At 42.2% G+C, this 17831-nt stretch overlaps 1 protein-coding gene and 1 pseudogene across 1 annotated transcript in view; one reads left to right on the top strand and one right to left on the bottom strand.

Annotated features, from left to right (window-relative positions):
• LOC143686573 (ATP-binding cassette sub-family C member 5-like) overlaps nt 1–17831 on the bottom strand; it is a 39062-nt gene that overhangs the window by 7644 nt on the left and 13587 nt on the right. The window contains 7 exon segments of the mRNA XM_077163254.1: nt 9480–9639; nt 12580–12769; nt 14534–14663; nt 15423–15551; nt 15640–15793; nt 17167–17296; nt 17582–17728. Of these exon segments, the coding sequence (XP_077019369.1) occupies nt 9480–9639; nt 12580–12769; nt 14534–14663; nt 15423–15551; nt 15640–15793; nt 17167–17296; nt 17582–17728 (1040 nt within the window).
• Nucleotides 2754–5294, top strand: LOC143687182 (phosphorylated adapter RNA export protein pseudogene; annotated as a pseudogene).

Here is a 17831-nt window from a genome sequence, read left to right as displayed (position 1 = left end):
GGCCTAGTATTTTCAAATGAATAAAAGAACTTATTCCTCACATCCATATCTGATTTCCTGATCACAGACATTAGTATGCCACCACTCAGATATTTTCTGAAATAGCAGAGGTAAAGACCAGTGTAGTGCAAGGAGAGTCACCCTGGGATTTGGGGAGACTAGGCTCTGATTCCTGCTCTGCTCGCGAACCACTGGATAGAACTGGACAAAGCACTCAGTCTTCTCATTTCTAAAATGGGAGTGCACAGACACTACTTGGTAAACATTAGAAAGAGAATATGTGCAGTGCCTGGAACACGGAAGACACTCAGCAGCTGTTAATGAGAGGCACACGTGGGCAGGTTCAACGCCTGGTCCCAATGCTTGGCGGTTTTCTGTATCATGTCTTCAATGCATTTTCCTAGTGGACACAATAGTCACAGGAAGCCTAATGCCAGGATCAGAAATAGCTCTGTGTTTGAAAGGCCTGGATGGGGAAGCTGCTCTCTATGGACAATACATCTAGGGAAGGGCCCTCTTAAATAAAGAAGGTGATGGTCAGATTTGTCAATAATTTAATGCTATTACATGGCAGATCATGGGCTCAGTCTAAAAAGATGAACACCCACTTCGAATCGAAAGCACAAAACCAAGAGACACTGCAATTTCCAGACCTTCACTGTCCCTCTGCCTCTCTAGACTGTCTGCACAATGCATTGGAGTTGATGGGATGACTGTTTGTTGTTCTCCTTTCTAGCTGTGCTTTTAGGAGAAACTTCTTGGGACAGATTAAAATGTGTTTCTCTGTTCCATGTCTGAGTTCGGTCATACTTTTTTTGGTTTAACAAAGGAATTCTCATGAGGCAAGGTTAGCCAGAAAATGCTCAGGACATTTAAAGGGGTAGTGTCAGTTTTCACAATAAAATATCCTCTTTCCCTTAAGTGTAGCCTAATATGGCCCTCCGCATAGAACATATTCCTGCCCTTGGGGTCACAAGAGGGGTCTCAGTTTTGAACCCCGACTCTTAGAGCTCTTAATAAATATAAATATATATTATTTACTTACTAACTTCACATTATGATTATGGTTTTATTTTTTTTTAATTGTTTTAATGATTTCCTCAGAGGTCTTTACAAGGTCTTTACCACAGGAAATCATGATTGGTTCCAAACAGTAGTCATGCCTTGCTTTGCTGGTCTCCTGCTTGTCTCTACATAGTTGAGCCAAAGGGCTCCACGCTGGAGACTCTGCCTTTCCCATTAGGCACAATCAACTCTGACCTTTGGAAGTTCAGGTCAGCACGTGGGGGGATTTAGTAGCAGGATACCCTGGATCTTCACCCTGCTGTATTCAGAGCCACCAGACCCTCTTCTTGAGCTTGAGTCTCTACCTTAGAATCTAGTTCTGGTTATTTTTTCCTGTTATGCTTCCACGTACTTAAGTTTCCATGCTGATAGCCTGTTCGGGCTCTCACAAAGTTTGGCGCCCTGCCTCCCCAAACCCCTGAACTCCCTGGTTGTAACATTTGCCTTCTGGAGTCTCTAAATACTGCCAAGTCCCTGATTCTGTACTCTAGTTGCCTATGGAAAATCTATGTTACGTAAGGCTGGAATCCCCAGCACCAGAACTTGACAACTGGTTATCTGCAGCCTGACACTATATTCTCTGGGTATGTGCTTTAGCCTATCACTAAATTGCTTAAATCTGCCCTTTCTCTACCCACCACCAGCAGGAATGTTTAATGGATTTTACTGCTTGTTCAAATGCCTCCCACTTCTGAGTTGATTCCTTTGTACAGAATAAGACCCCAATAAATGTATGCTTAAGGCTGAACGAGACCATAATGTTGTTCCCAGGACAGGAATGTGGAGAGCTCCCCCAGACTTAGACTAGGACGTGTTCTTTAACACCGTATGGTAATGCCCAGTATGCTCACCAGATACCACTTACCAGACAAACAAGTACACAGCATGCAGTCGCCTGCCCCTGAGTAGCCTGCCCCATCCAAGTTTCTGTGGGTGAAGATTCAGTGGACATATCGACAGGACCTGCAGGCCCACTGTACCAGCTAAAGAGGCCTCAGGACACTGAGCCATGGGTTCAAAATCTAAAGAATATTTATATACCACCAGTCAGTGGTATACATACAATTAAGGCAGACCAGACTGATCTCAGCAGGGAACTCCATTAGAGAAGCCAGATGGCCCCTGGTGTGGCCCACAGATAGAACTAAAAGCTCCACATTCACTACATCAAAAGGATTCAGCCAACCACTGAAACCCTGCACGCGAACGCAGCTATTTTCTCAATCAGAATTCCTGAGGTCCTAAATGCTGCCCAAAGTACATTTCATGTTTGCTTTTTTTTAAGCAATATTCTATGCTAGCCTATTGGCCACCATTCAGTGAGGCCACAACCATCTCCTAGAGTATGATGTGACATTGCTATCCATCCTTGGTTCCTGGAGTTGTATGACTTCAGAAGCACACTACGACTGAGCCACGGTGGTGGTGCCTCCTTGGCAGCTCAGGTCCCCACAGGAGGAGACTGAGGGACTCACAGACCATCTCCTATTAGGAAAAGAATAAAAGGCTCAAAACAGTTATTAAGAAATATGAACTGGGCCATGGTGGCTCAGCAGGCAAGAATGCTTGCCTGCCATGCCAGAGGACCTGAGTTTGATTCCTGGTGCCTGCCCATGTAAAAAAAAAAAAAAAGAAAAAAATAAATTAAAAAAAGAAAAAAAAAGAAATATGGACTGATTCTGGCCTTTAGTTAGTTTGTTTTTTTACATGGCCAGGCACTGGGAATCGAACGGGTCTCTGGCATGGCAGGTGAGAATTCTACCATTCAGCCACCATCGCACCACCCTGGCCTTTAGTTTTTAAGAGTAAAATTAGGTGGAAAAAAAAAAGAGGAGAAAAGCAAAGTAAATAAAAAGCAGCAGGCTCCTCTGACCTGCGCACCGCGGGAAGATGGCGCACAACGCCGGTGCCATGGAAGATGGGAAGCTCTCTGACTCGGATTCTGACATGATAGTGGCGCCCAGCGACAAGCCACTGCAGGTGCCGAAAATATTAGGTGGGGATGACGTAGCAGTGAGGCCCTTCCAGGGTACTGAAGCAGCAGCCTGTGTGCTAGTATCACATTATCGGACTGTTCAAAGTGTGGATTCAAGTGAAGAGAGTTTTTCTGATTCAGATGATGATAGCTCTCTTTGGAAATGCAAGCGGCAGAAGTGTTTTAACCCTCCTCCCAAATCAGAACCTTCTCAGTTTGGCCAGAGCAGCCAGAAACCTCTTGTTGCTGGAGGAAAGAAGATTAACAACATATGGGGTGCTGTGCTGCAGGAACAGAATCAAGATGCAGTGGCCACTGAACTGGGAATTTTGGGAATGGATGGCACTATTGACAAAAGCAGGCAATCTGAGACCTACAATTATTTGCTTGCTAAGAAACTTAAGGAATCTCAAGAGCTTTCAAAAGAATTAGACAAAGAACTAGATGACTATACGCATGGTGGTAAAACAATGGGATCAAAGGAAGAGGAAAATGGGCAGGGTCATCTCAAACAGAAACGACCTGTCAAAGAGAGACTAGGGGACAGAGTAGAAATGAACTATAAAGGCCGATATAAGATCACAGAAGAAGATCCTCAAGAAAAAGTAGCTGATGAAATTTCTTTCAGGTTACAGGAACCAAAGAAAGATCTGATAGCCCGAGTAGTAAGGATAATTGGGAACAAAAAGGCAATTGAGCTTCTGATGGAAACTGCTGAAGTTGAACAAAATGGTGGCCTTTTTATTATGAACGGTAGTCGAAGAAGAACACCAGGTGGCGTTTTTCTGAATCTCCCGAAAAACACTCCCAGTATCAGTGAGGAACAAATTAAGGACATTTTCTACATTGAAAATCAGAAGGAATATGAAAATAAAAAAGCTGCTAGGAAGAGGAGAACACAAGTGTTGGGGAAAAAAATGAAACAAGCTATTAAAAGCTTAAATTTTCAAGATGATGATACATCACAAGAAACTTTTGCAAGTGACACAAATGAGGCCCTGGCTTCTTTTGATGAATCACAGGAAGGACATGGAGAAGCAAAATTGGATACAAAGGAAGCCATTGAGGTTGATCATTCTCACGATTTGGACATCTTTTAATACATTTTGGACAATTTGAGGAAGAAGGCTTTCTAAAATAATACCGTAAGAAATCATTTCTACTGAGATTTGTTTTACTTTGCACTGATAAACATGAAAATCTGGAGAAAAGAGAACTGTATTTTAACTAAAAATGAATATATTTGAGATGATTGTGATTAATAGAAACATTTAAAAATTTCTTATGTATAACAAAATACTTCAACATATATAGCAGAGAATTTAATTTCTCAATCTGTTGCATGTGCTAATTATTGTGACTATTACTAGATGATAATCAGTTTTGTTCGAGTCATAATATGCCATTCAAAGGTTTATGGTCTTTTTCTGACTTATGTTTGCGATAAATTATGTTTTGGTTTCAAGACATTCCATTAAAATAACCTCATGGAACATGTAAATTGTTCAGCTATTGCAGATGCATTCAAATTTGGTTTTTCTGTGTTCTAGGTACTCAGGCAATTTTAAGGATAAGACACTAAAAAAATAGGTTTATAACGGTGGCTTTTTCCACTTATTTGTTTGGCCGGGAGTAAATAAAGTGCTTTTCAAAGAATATTGGTTCTTAACTCTAACTTTTTGAATTTTTATTAATTAACATGTTCATATACTAAATACTGACATACCTGTATATTACTGTGGACATTAAAAATTTCTCAGTGGCAGCTTGCCTAAGACTGTTTACCTTATGTTAAGGAGTTAGATATTACAAATGTCACATCTGCATGAAGTTTCAAGTTACTAATTTTTATTAAAATATAAAGTTAGTTTACTGAACATGTTCCAAGAGTTGACAATAGTTAAAATATATATGTATATAGGATACAATTATGAACTATCTATTCATTGTAGACAGTGTACTTGAAGTCTTGGTTACTGAAGTTGGATCTAAGTGGGAAAAGAAAATGCTGGTTATTGGTTTTTTATTTATAAAGAATGCAAAAATAAAATTAGATTTTGGCAGTCCTCAAAAAAAAAAAGCAGCAGAGGTCATGAGAATTTTTTTTCAACATTGGAAAAGCCTATGCAAATCTGAAGGCAGATGAGAAGGGTCTGAACATGCTGGAAGAAGAGAGGTAACTAAAGGTCAAGACCCCTGAGGAGTCAGGCCCAACTTAGGTTTTTGGAGACTGACTCTGTTGAGGTCACAGTGGGCATGGTGCTCTGACACTGGGTCAGGAGATAGTACAGAGAGTGCCCCAGTCTCTGCAGGCAGCCTGCCAAGGTTCAAATTCTGGCTCTGCCACTTTCTCCTGGGTCTCCTAGAGCAAATCACTTAAACTGTTTAAACTGTTTGAACTTCGGTTACTTCATCTATAAAGTGGGCTTAGTAACAGTGCCTTCACTTCGTGGCATGTTTGGCAGTCAATGAATTAGTACGTGTGAAAGAACATGTACCTGGCACAGAGTAAGCTCTCAATAAGGTTAGTAGCTATTTAATTATGATTGGTGATGCTGTTCATTTTTAGAGAGCAGTGCTGGCACAGAATTATTTTTCAACAAACGTTAGTACCGTCTAGAGCACGCATGTAGTCAGCCCAGACTTAGCAGTACTTTCTGACATGGAGACTAGAAGTTTGGGGGGCTTGGGGGCTCCCAAGTTCCGCAAGGACCAGGACTATCAAAAAAGAAAAGGGGAAGGGGTCCTGACACATGAGAATTTTTCAGAGGGACAACTTACACAGTTAGAAAGTCTCTGAACCTGCCAGCAATTTTGGAGCACCTTTCGTTCCATCTAGACTGCTAGATGCTTTTGTCTGAAGGTGTTCTGGGTCCAGGAGAAACCAAATACAGAAATGGCCAACTGTGGACTCGGTCATTTTTGCTGTGATTGGGAGTTGAGAACTAGGGACACTCCACAAATAAAAGTAAGACAATTTAATGGGCAGATGAAAAGGAGGGCATCTGAGCAGGAAGAAATGAGAATACTCCTTCTTGGTAGAGGATAGAAGCCAAGCAGAAATGTCTGAGGTGATGAGAAGGTACTCATCATCAGAGGAGACTGAGACTTGGGGTCAAGTCAGTGACATGGGAGGATGACTGAGGAGGTTTACCACAGCCAAGCCTGACATCAGACAACCCACGAGGACAGAAAGATTCAGCAAGGGCTGGTCAGGGCCAAGGTAAGGCTGGTCAGGGCTGGTCTCCATCTGGGAGAGAGGAACGAAAGCAGCACCAGGGCCTGGCCTGAAAGAGGGCAGGTCAGAGAAAGTGTTTAAGGTCTGGATGAAGAATAGCCTCTCTTCTTGGGGCTAAATACTTGGGTTAAAGTAAAGGCAGAGGGAAAGGATTTGCCCCAAGCGTGGACAGATGTATAAGAAAGAGCCAGATGCAAGTCCTGGAACAGACTGAGATTCGGCCACTCTAAGGACAGAGGAGGTGTCCCCAAATTGTATATGGTCTCTAATTTATATTATATTTATATGCAGAACAATTCAGAAATTCCTATCTTATAATATCTTTCAATTTTGTTTATTTTTGCTTTTATTTTGCATTCCGAGTTCCTTTTAAATTGTAATTGCTTATTGGTATCTCAAAAAGACGTACCCACCCCACAATACTAGCTAAAGCCTGTGGAGAGACAGTTTCCAAATTCAGTTTATGGGAGGCTGCAAAGTAAAAAGCTGCTCTCTCCTGCCCTTGCCTCAGGCTTACACAGAGACTGTCTAACTGTGTAAGTTGTCCCTCTGAAGAATTCTCATGTGTCAGGACCCCTTCCCCTTTTCTTTTCTGGTCCTTGCGGGACTTGGGAGCCCCCAAGCCCCCCAAAGCTTCTAGTCTCCATGTCAGAAAGTACTGCTAAGTCTGGGCTGACTACATGCGCGCTCTAGACGGTACTAACGTTTGTTGAAAAATAATTCTGTGCCAGCACTGCTCTCTAAAAATGAACAGCATCACCAATCATAATTAAATAGCTACTAACCTTATTGAGAGCTTACTCTGTGCCAGGTACTGAGGCTTTCATTACAGGCTTTCTACTCTTTTAAGAAAAGCATAAGAACACCAAAAGCTGAATGTTCTTTAAGATCTTTAAGAAAGGGGGAAAGGGAAGAGAAAAAGAATGTCTGGGATTTAGTTTTTCCTTGTGTCTACCACTGGTTGAAAAAGCCAAAATTATAACTGGCAGAAAATTAAACTTGCACGATTCCCTAAGCTTACAAAGCTGACTGCAAAAGAGTACTCTGAGATCAATAACTAAAGCCTGAGGACTGCAGCACATCAATTGAGCTTGTCCACAAAGTAGCAAAAACTTCTGGATCTAAAAGCAAATGGTCTCAGTTTCCACCAGAGCTACACCTCCATGATGCGCTACATCCACCATCTGCACATGCCAATGGGTCAGTCCTCAACCACGAACTCTAGATGTCCTGAATCTCAAACCAAAATGAAGCTCTGTAAAAGTTTAAAATTAAAACTGAAGCTTCTTCTTAGAATTGGGCTCTTGGAGTCTGAAATGATTTCTGGATAAGGAAGAATGGCACACTAGTTGAATCTGAAGACATATTTTTTTGTTTTACGTGTAAAAGGGCATAATGGTTACAGTCTCTTCACCACCTCCCCATGCTTTGTCAGTATATACAGAAACCTCATGGTCGGATAGATGTGTTCCTCGATCATGAGAGGAGAAGTGTGACTTTCCTTTCCTGAATGTTGCCCAAAATTCCCTCATTGGACCTACCGCAGTTACTCTTCAACTTCCCATCAAATCTTTCCTACATACTGGTCATACGTGATGAGGGACAAGACAAGAACCTGAATCTATGCCAAAGAACTCCATACCTGAGTAGCCATTCTGAATTGAAGCAAATCAGTACAGATTTTATTGTCCTTAGAGCTTGTTCTACTTTAATGTAAAGTTGCTCTGTTATTACATATGCATACAGTTTGAAAAGCAAAAAATAAAACAACAAAAACAACCCTGAAGCTTCTTGGTGACAGCATTTCCAAGAGAAATCTAAAGTTTAACATGCTTTATTCTTTTATTCTCTTCCAAATAATTATTTAAAAATCAAAAAGTAAATGGCACTTTTATCCTGAGCCAAAAATTACCAAGGCCAGGTTTATTCTCATAGACATTTCCGTAGCATCTAAAAATACTCAGACTTATGGGAAGGAAGAGCAGATTTGGCAACACCTCCTAATTTCTAAATTTTAGACTTTGAGTCTTCAATAAATTCTAATTATTTTCCAGTGTCACCTGCTTGACCTTGTTATCACATGCCCAAGGGAATGATTTATAATTTATGATTTATGATGATATATAATGATATATATATCATCAACAGATACAATTTATTTTGCCCAAACTCTTTCGAATTTTAGAGAAATGCCAAAACAAGCCTACCCAGGAGTACCGAGCCTCTGTGAATGCAGGTAAGAATTGTTACCAAACTCCCTGAGTTAACAGGTTCAAATGTCATTTCCTAAAAGAAAAGGAGGACCCAGTTTTAAAGACAGGTCTCAACAATCCCATGGTTATTTGAAATTAAGTTGGTATTAATTTTTTTGAATCATCAAAAAATAAAGAGGAAATGGCAAAACTACTTTTAGAATGATTAAAAAAAGAAATTCAATCTAAGTTAACTACATTGTAAAGCTGTTTTTATCTCCAAAGGGAGGCCACCCGAATGGACAAAAATTATGGAAACTTGTTTTTAGAAGGCAGGTGCTTAAGGCTAAAGGTAGGATAACGTTAAGGAAAAGAACAGGATTAAGTATATTTCCTAATAAATGGACATTACTATATATTTCAACAGTTGGTTTGCTGGTCTCCTTGGTGGACAGCAATTTTGTCTTTGGTCTGCTGACAAAGACTTCAGAAAAAGGCCTCATTCCAGATAGGAGAGGATACTGGGGGATGAAAAAATGTCAGTAGTATTAATATCTGAAAGGCATCATTAGAACTGACAGCTTTGGGATACCTAAGAGAGACAGTGTTGGGTGGGGAGAAGACAGGGGACGAAGATGATGACAGCAGCTGCGTTTACTGAATGCTTTACTGGTTGGCCAGGTTCCGTGCTACTATAATTTGTATTAATTTACTCAATCTTTACAACAACAGGTATTAATAGCATCCCCATTTTATAGATAAACAGGCATAAAGTGGATAAGTAATTGTCCAAAGTCTCAGAGCAGAGACCTGGACCATCCCTTTGATTGCCTTACACCATGCAGCTGGGTCTCCCTAACCACTTCACTGACAAAGCAGCCTGTCCATGGCACGATATCTAAAGCTGGACCACGGGTCACTAGTCTCAGTGCGCGGTGGAGCCCTAGGGAATGGTTCGGCTTGCCCACTGGCCTCCAGGCAGGCCTTGTGCCATGTACCCTGGCCTCACCTGACCGTGCCGCTGAACAGCACTGGCTCCTGAGGGATGATGGAGAGCTTGCTGCGGAGGTCGGCAAGGCCAATGTCGCTGATCCTCACGCTGTTGATTCTGATGCAGCCTCCAGATAACTCCACTAGTCGGAAGAGGGCCATCCCCAGGGAGGACTTCCCTGATGAGGCGGAAGACCGCAGAAAAGGAACTCAATTAGTAAATTCTGTGACGACAACACTGGCTCACTCTTAGTGGAAAACATTCTGTTTTTCTATTTCAACTAGTTGAGGTAATATATAAAAGGATGGCCAGAAACAGAAAAAAGTGACTAACTTTCCTGAGTTACCAAGCACAGGTATTTGAATTACATAGCTTCAGCCCAAGAAGGAGTGCGAGGGGCTGCTTAGCTTCAGGAACAGTTTACAAAGGATTAAATCTTCTCAGACAGAGTCAGAAGAAAAGGGTCTCACTGTAGGGATTCGCTTCCATCCCCTTACTATGGTTGAGAGAGAAACTAAGAAAAGGTCTTTCATCGCCAGGGCAGCAGCTGGAGAGTGGAAGAGGTTTCAGGAGTGCGGAAAAGTGGAGGACGAGGGGGAATGAAAACCAGTTCTTAAGTTTCTGGTTTGAGTAAATGAGGGGCTGCCAGCAACTCTACCACGAGATAGAAGCCTGGTAGAAGCAGGTTCAGGGCAGAAGAATGAGGAGTTCAGCATTAAGGTAAGCAGAACAATTTTTCATAGATATTCTATCAGGTAGATGTACTCATAACTTATTTAATGAGTGTCCTAAGGTTGTACATTTAGTTTATTTAAATGTATTATAATAATGTGGTGGTGTGTATCTCATTGCTCCAAGTTTGCTCCTAACTCAGATGATTTCCTTGGGAAATCATCTCTCTATCTATCTTGGGATAGATTCCCAGAACTGAAATTACTAAGTCAAAAGATATAAACATTTTAAAAGTTCTCTCGATAAAGTGCCAAATCAAAAAATAAAGGGGGGTTTGACATAGTTCTGTCTACCTTACAGCAACTTGAACACATGGTTTAGATTTAGAACTACAATTTTTTTAACTGTTAGACCACGTCTCCACAGCGCCTGGCTCTCAACCCTTCCACCCTCCTCCTGCCTCTGTGCTCTGAACGACCTCTCATGAAGAGGTCTGTGATGACTCTGACGTGCTCACTCTGAAGTCATCAAGAATGTAAATATCCTGCCTTGCTCTCAGGATCTGCCACCACATCCCAGCTGTCGGGATTTGTCCCCTGGGCATACTTCTGACAACAACCTAATGGGAACCTGAGAAACATGCATTAATCCTAACACAGCAATCCTCGAGTCTATCTACTGGAAACAAGTTGGGAAGCCTGAGTCATGGAGCAGGACATTTGCTGATGAGGCCTTCTCCTCCTGGAAATAATGACTTCATTCAGGACTAGGGGGACCTGGCTATTGGCCCCTTGTCCAGATAAAAGGAGAGGTAGACATTTCCTGAGTGCTAGGGCACTGCTTTGTTTTAAGGTCTAAGCTAAGGAAGGAGTAGTGCTGCGATTAAGTTGGTCAAGTTGTTCCACTTTAACAAAATATGCTAAGTTTGGACCACCCTGGGCTGGAAGACTTCATAGTTCTCTGAATCTAGATGACCTCTGCACTGGTGGGATATGCTGGTGTAAAAAGCAAGAAGGTCCTTCTGGTGTCCTTGACTGCAGACACAGTGAGCTAGCCAAGGCCTATGGATCTTGGAAGAAGCTATATTAGGATCAGAGTTTAGATTTTTAAATCACGCTATTTATAATTATGTTATTTTTCTTATTTATTCTCGTCTATCACCTATTAAACTTAGAGTTTAATAAAGTCTTGGGGATTGTTTCAGCCTGTCTGATGTAGCAAAGGGAATCCAAGGAAAAGACCACCTTCTTTGACTAAGGATTCTTTTTCTAGTGTCTTGTTTTAACATGAAATAATTTCCTCATGGAGGAAGCAAGAAATTGCTTTTTCTTTCCCTCCTTAGCAGTTTCTTTAAAGTAAATTGCCAAGAAAGGACAATAGGCCCTTTTCTCATACCAAGGAAAAAAAAAAGCTAGACAAGTTGATGCCAAGTTAAGAATGGAGCCCAGATAACTGACTTCTTACACAAAGTTAAGCAGGTTAGTAAAAGAAGACAGGACTGACTGATCTTTGAAATGCTTTGCAGGGAAAAAAGAAGAAAAGAAATAAAATACCCAAGTCATGACTCTAGAAATCTAAAGGTATATAGCAACACATTTCTAGAAAAAGCATGAAGTAAAATGCTCAAATGAAGGGCAATTACCTATTTCGCTGCAAAGTGACATCAGACCAAGAAAATAATTTGCTTTTGAAGGATCATAGGTTCCTTATTAGAACAGTATTAATGTGCTTCTGATAAATATGAGGTTCTACTGACAATATATCACAAAGTCCTTTAAAATGTTCATATATTTTGACGTTATATAAATAAAGATGTTCGCTGCATGCCATCTGTGATAGCTAAAATTGACAGCAATCTCAATGTCCTGTAAGTTGGGACCAGTTAAATACACCCTCACCCATAATAGAATATTGCATTATGCTACATAAAGATCATGTTAGAGTCATGTTTTAGTATAGTAACTGATATGGGAAAACATTCAGAATTTAAAACACTGGCCAAGGAACAGTGTGTGTAAAATGACCTTATTTTTATTAACATATGTATTAACAGAAAAGCCTAAAGAGACACACACCAAAATGTTGGCGGTGGTTACCTCTAGGTAGTGGAATGACAAGTGTGGTTTGCTATGTGTAATAATTAGAAACAATACTAAATGCTATTAAACAGGGTTAAGAATAAACCGAGAAAATTCAGAAGGGCCTGAGACACTAATTGCTCAACTAACACGGATCTGGTTTGAAGGAATGAAAGAGATACTAAATAAACAGCACATCATGGGCCCCAGACTAAATTCAGACAGAGATGCGAACGTTTCCGCAGAGGCGGCTCTGCCTCCCGTACCTGACCCCGTCCGGCCCACACGTTCCCGCAGAGGCGGCTCTGCCTCCCGTACCTGACCCCGTCCGACCCACATGTTCCCGCAGGCGGCTCTGCCTCCCGTACCTGACCCTGTCCGGCCCACAATGCCGATCTTCTCCTTGGGTTTGATGGTAAAGGACACTTTCTTCAGGACCAGAGGGAGGTCTTCTCGGTACCTCATCTCTGCATTCTCGAAGGCCACTTCTCCTTCCTGGGGCCAGTCAGGGGGAGGAGCCTTGTTCTTAATTCTGGCAGGTGCTTCCAAGGAGAGAGTCTGGGGAGATGTGAGTGGCTAATTCAGACAGAGTTGGCAAAACTTTATCACAGAGAAGTAAAATCAGGACAACCACAGCAGCCTCACCAAGGCCACTGTCACCCTGCCCTTTTGCTATGGCAGATTCCCTTGGCAGTAAATGCCAATCACCACTAAACTAGACAGAGGCAGAGTTCAGTGGCTACTAAGCACAGCCCAGGAACTGTAATGTTTTGTAAACTTCCTGTGCTCTCAGGAATTCCTCCATGGAGCTGTGTTGGGGGCTGAGGGAGAAAGAAGTTAAGTGGTGGGGCAGGAGGCCTTACACCTCCCTTTAACCACAGCTGTTTTTGTTGCAGTTCCTTAAAAATCACTACCCAAAACAGGATTCCACCATTTGGAAACCACTGGCCTAGACCATAAAGAAACAAAGAAACATTTTTTGTACACCTGATCTGATCTGGCATTCTGACATAGCTCAGTCAATCTAAAAGACACGGATTCTAACCCCAGTTCTGCCACTATTAGCTGTGTGACCTCGTCATGTCACCCCTTCTCTCTGGGTCTTAGTTCTCCATCTGCCAATTGTGGGGACTGGGTTAGATAATCTGGGGAATCCATTCCAGCTTTAACATGCTGTCATTATATAATGACCTGGGTAATTTGTCATCAACAGTCAGTCACACCTCACAATGTTTTTCTTTCATTTTTTTTTTTTTTTGGCATGGGCAGGCACCAGGAATCAAACCCAGGTCTCCATTATGGCCGGCAAGAACTCTCTGCCTGCTGAGCCATCGTGGCCTGCCCACACCTCACAATGTTTTAAATCTCTTTGGCACCTAGCCACAGGCCTTTTATAGTCTGATAGGGAAGTAAGGACCATAGATGACAGTGTTCTGAGGGGGAAGTCTGGAGTCTAAAACCACAAGCTGGAAGGACTCCATCCTGGGAAATGTATCCAGGTTAGGAACTGGAAGCCAGTCCTCATGATGTGACCGGTTTGTGCAGGTCCACGCTGCACCACCTCTAACTGTCATCCTGACCTCCCCAGCACGAGAGTCGCACCAACAGCGATGCAGATCAAACACTATACATCCATGTGCTCACACACATCTCTTCCACGGACCAGAACCTTGGACAACAAGGCTAATACACAAAAAGAAAGAATATCAGTGGTAGAATGCTCACCTTACATGTAGGAGACCCAGGTTTGATTCCCTGACCATGCACCAAAAAAAAAAGAAAGAAAAGAAAAAAGAAAGAACAGCTATTAGCAGTTTATTTGCCATTCTTTCTGAGAAGAATTGTTTGTACGTTGGAAAAAATAAACTTGTGGTCAAAACAGGACTTCCAGTGAAGTAGGTCTCTGCTAGAAAATGCAGCTTACATACACTTGGTTCTCAAATGAAAGAGTAGTTTATTAAAACTATGTTTCTAAGTTAATTACTTGGAACTTGGAATGTGTTCTTCCCACCAAAACAACGTCATACATACTGGTAGTCTCAAGAGAGTTCATAAAATCGATAATCTTGAGAAATGAGTTGAATCTGAGAATCCTATTTGTGACTCTGTTTCTCTCCACAGAAATTTACTTTCAGAGTTCCAACTAGGATACCAGCAAGACACTGCACCTCACAGTAAAACTGTAGGGGTTCCTAGGGGAAGGGGGAAGCGCTAGATAATCTCAGTATCAACTAAATTAATTGGTTTCTAAATTATGAATGCAGTTTAGAAGTAGCTGCAGAGTTTTTAGAACTAGAAGCCCAGGTCCCATCCCAAACCTACTGCACTAGAATCTCCCAGAGATGAGGCCCATGTTTGTGCCTTGGCCGAAAGTTCAACAGGGGATTCTGATGACTGTCCCAGGCAAATGTTCTCTGCTTTTATTCCCAACACCCCCAATAATATATGTGCTCTTTAGAGAAAATTTAGAAGGTGCAAAAAAGAGGAAAATATAAAAGTCTCTAATCATACCATCCACTTAAAACCAGTTAATATCCTGCTGCCTTTCCACTACCATATTTTCCTGAAAGCATTCATGTTTGCTGTTAAGTATACACATACATGTACATACACAATATTTTACCTTTTCTTCACCTAAAGTTAGGATGTACTTCCTTGAGCTGTTTAACATTTTCTATAAAAAGGTTTTTTTTAACCTTTTAATTCTAAATTTTCTTTGAGAATTACCTTTGTAATAGATGATACATGCACAGGATAGAACATTTTAAAGGTACAAAGGTCTCACAATGACAAGTCAGTCTTTCTCCTACCTATCCTCTACTACCCACTTCCCCTTTCCAAAGGTGACTGGTAGTTAGTTTCCTGTGTACCCATTCAGAAATCATCTAAAGGTAATGCATACAAACACACACTTAAAAGGTGGCATGCCACACTCATGCATCTATACCTTGCTCTTTCACTAATACATCTTCGTGATTGTTCCATATCAGTAGCATTCAGGACCAAAAACTTAACTCCAAACCTGAATTTTGTCCTACATGCTCCAAAGGGAGTTTATTAAGCGACTGAAATTTATTCAGAGACTATTCCATGAAATCACTAATACCCTTAATAATGAGTTTCAGAACTCTGGCTTTGAAGGGACTCAGACTTTAATTCAATGCCTGGATGCTCGCTCCCCTTCGAGCCCTCTGCCCCCATGACCACTAACCTTTGCAGAAATTCCTGCTCTTTATTGTAAGCATGGATAGTGGCCAGGCCCTGTATGCTGGACGTGATGTGGGAGACGAAAGGTGACTGTGTGATGTTGTCCAGGCGCTTCAGCTCTCGGATCAGGACCCTGGAGAGAGAATGAGCTGCATCAGAGGGGTTCACTGGCAACTCTGGCTACATCCTCTGCCCAGAAGATGCGGAAACTTCCTATTTACCTGGAGACAATGTGCAACACAGAAAAGAGGATGACGAGGGGTCCCACTGCCACGAGGAACCAAGGGAAAACTCCCGCAATCATGCCAACGCAGAAGAACACGAGGATGACATTCTGGATGAACATCTCGGCCTGGAACGGCAGGCGCACGTCAACTGGGGAGACCACACAGGAACAGAGTCAGACCACGGGGCCCAGGAGAACAGAGCCACACAGGAAAGCAAATCAAAAGCAGCTCCCCAAGAATCCTTATCTAAACATTATTTGGTCTTTCGGATGGTCTGAGCATAGAAAAATCTAGAATACTGGTTGCTCTAATTTTTCTTGTCCTAAGAAAATATGTGTCCTTTCTCCCTGCCCTCTCCCTTTACATTTTTTTCCCTTTCACAAGGTAACATATTTTTATACTACTCATTCTATAATACTTGAAAAATAATATATAAAAAAGAAAAATATAAAAATGCAATCTACATGCAAATGATCCCAATGAATTGCTGATGATACTTAAGAAAATTTTTCATCATGGAAATTCTGGAACACAGACAAAAGTTGAAAGAAGGGTACAGAACCTCTAATGATCATCAAAACTTTATACTCTCCTTGTAGCTATCTTTCCAACCTTCTCTTTTCTGGCTGGACTATTTATATGCAAATCTCAGACATGTTGGTAACATTTGTTTATTTTTTCTTCAGGCTGTTTTCCATTCTTGTGTGTATGTGTGTCTATCAGAAATGAGAACATGTTATGCATCAGTTCTGCCAACCAATGTTTCTGATCCTTCATTACCTCTGACCAGGGCTTTGCAGTGGCCCATCAATGTCTGAAACAAGCTCCTTCTATGGAGGCAGCACAGTGCAGGAGTTAAAAAACACTAGCTCTTCAGTAAAAAAGACCTAGGTTCAACTCCCAGCTTTGTTACCTAATAGCGGAATCATCTTGGTTAAGTAAACCTTTCCAGACATCGGCTTTCTCATGCATTCAACGGGTGAAACAATACCCACCTGGAAGGAAGGCTATAAGGATTAGGATACTGCACGTGAAATATTCAGCCCTCTACGTGGGCACGGTCAGCCCTCATCCAGGTGAGGTAGTGTTACTGTTATTCTGGTCTACTGGAGTAGTTAAGTTCCATTGCCCTGCACAGCCCATTCACATAGTGAATCTACAAAACCTGCCAGAGGGGTGTGGGTCTCCAGGAACCTAAGCACTACCTTATGGTAAACATGTGCTCTGGAATCCCAGACACTCTTCTCCAAAGGCTTTATGTTAACTCAACTTGTTTTCAGGTCAAATAAGACTGAACAGGAACTTAAATGAAAAGTGAAAACTCAAACAGGCCCTTAGCCTAAATGCAAGTTGAAATGTGGAGAAAATGTTAAGAACTAAAATGTTCCTGGTGGAAAACGAGCAGCCACTGTGCTCTTGGATGCCAAGAAAGCATAAATCTGCACATTTGGTCAATCATCTAGGAAGGCTAGAGAGGACAGTGAGCTCCAGTGCATAAAAGAAAGGATCAGTGATAAATACCTTCATCTAAATCTTTGGAAAACCTGTTAAGAATCCTTCCTGTGGGGGTAGTGTCAAAAAACTTCATAGGGCTTCAAAGGATCCTTCGGAAAAGCTCGTCATGGAGCCGGGAGGAGGCTCTCAGTGTGCCCTGAGGAGTGGAATACGAAGTGATGATAGCCTGGAGACCCTGGGGCTCAGGGCAGGCTCAGGTCCCATCCATCCAGGTCCCGACTCTGCAGGGGATGGGCAAATGGCCTGGGGCTCACAGTCAACCCCCAAGGGAGAAGGATGTGCCTAAGAAAAGGCCGAGACTCAGGGCACACGAGTCATTTCGGTGAGGGCCATGGGCTGCTTCAAGGGTGCTCCCAATGCAGAGAAAACCCGAGGGGACCATGCTGACCGGGGAGCAGGGGCAGAAGCCACCGTGGCATACCTTGACAAAGACAACTCCTCGAATGGCTTTGAGGATCAGCATGACCGCCATGGAGAGGGCATAGATGCTGGCGTAGTACCACATGTGAGGGTTGTCCCTCATGCTGTTGCTCATAAAGGTCTCATTTCCTCGGGTCACAGTGGAGTTCTGTTGGTAGGGAAGGCTGGGTGAGGCTGACTCCTGAGTACAGCCACAAGCCCCTGCTCAGGGCCTTCCCCAGCTCTGGGGAGGGGGTTCAGGGTAAGGGCTC

The sequence above is a fragment of the Tamandua tetradactyla genome, chromosome 6, assembly GCF_023851605.1.
Source record: "Tamandua tetradactyla isolate mTamTet1 chromosome 6, mTamTet1.pri, whole genome shotgun sequence".
Classification (NCBI taxonomy): Eukaryota; Metazoa; Chordata; class Mammalia; order Pilosa; family Myrmecophagidae; genus Tamandua; species Tamandua tetradactyla.
The sequence above is the reverse complement of the archived record's forward strand: the minus strand, read 5'-3'. Positions and strand labels throughout refer to the sequence as shown.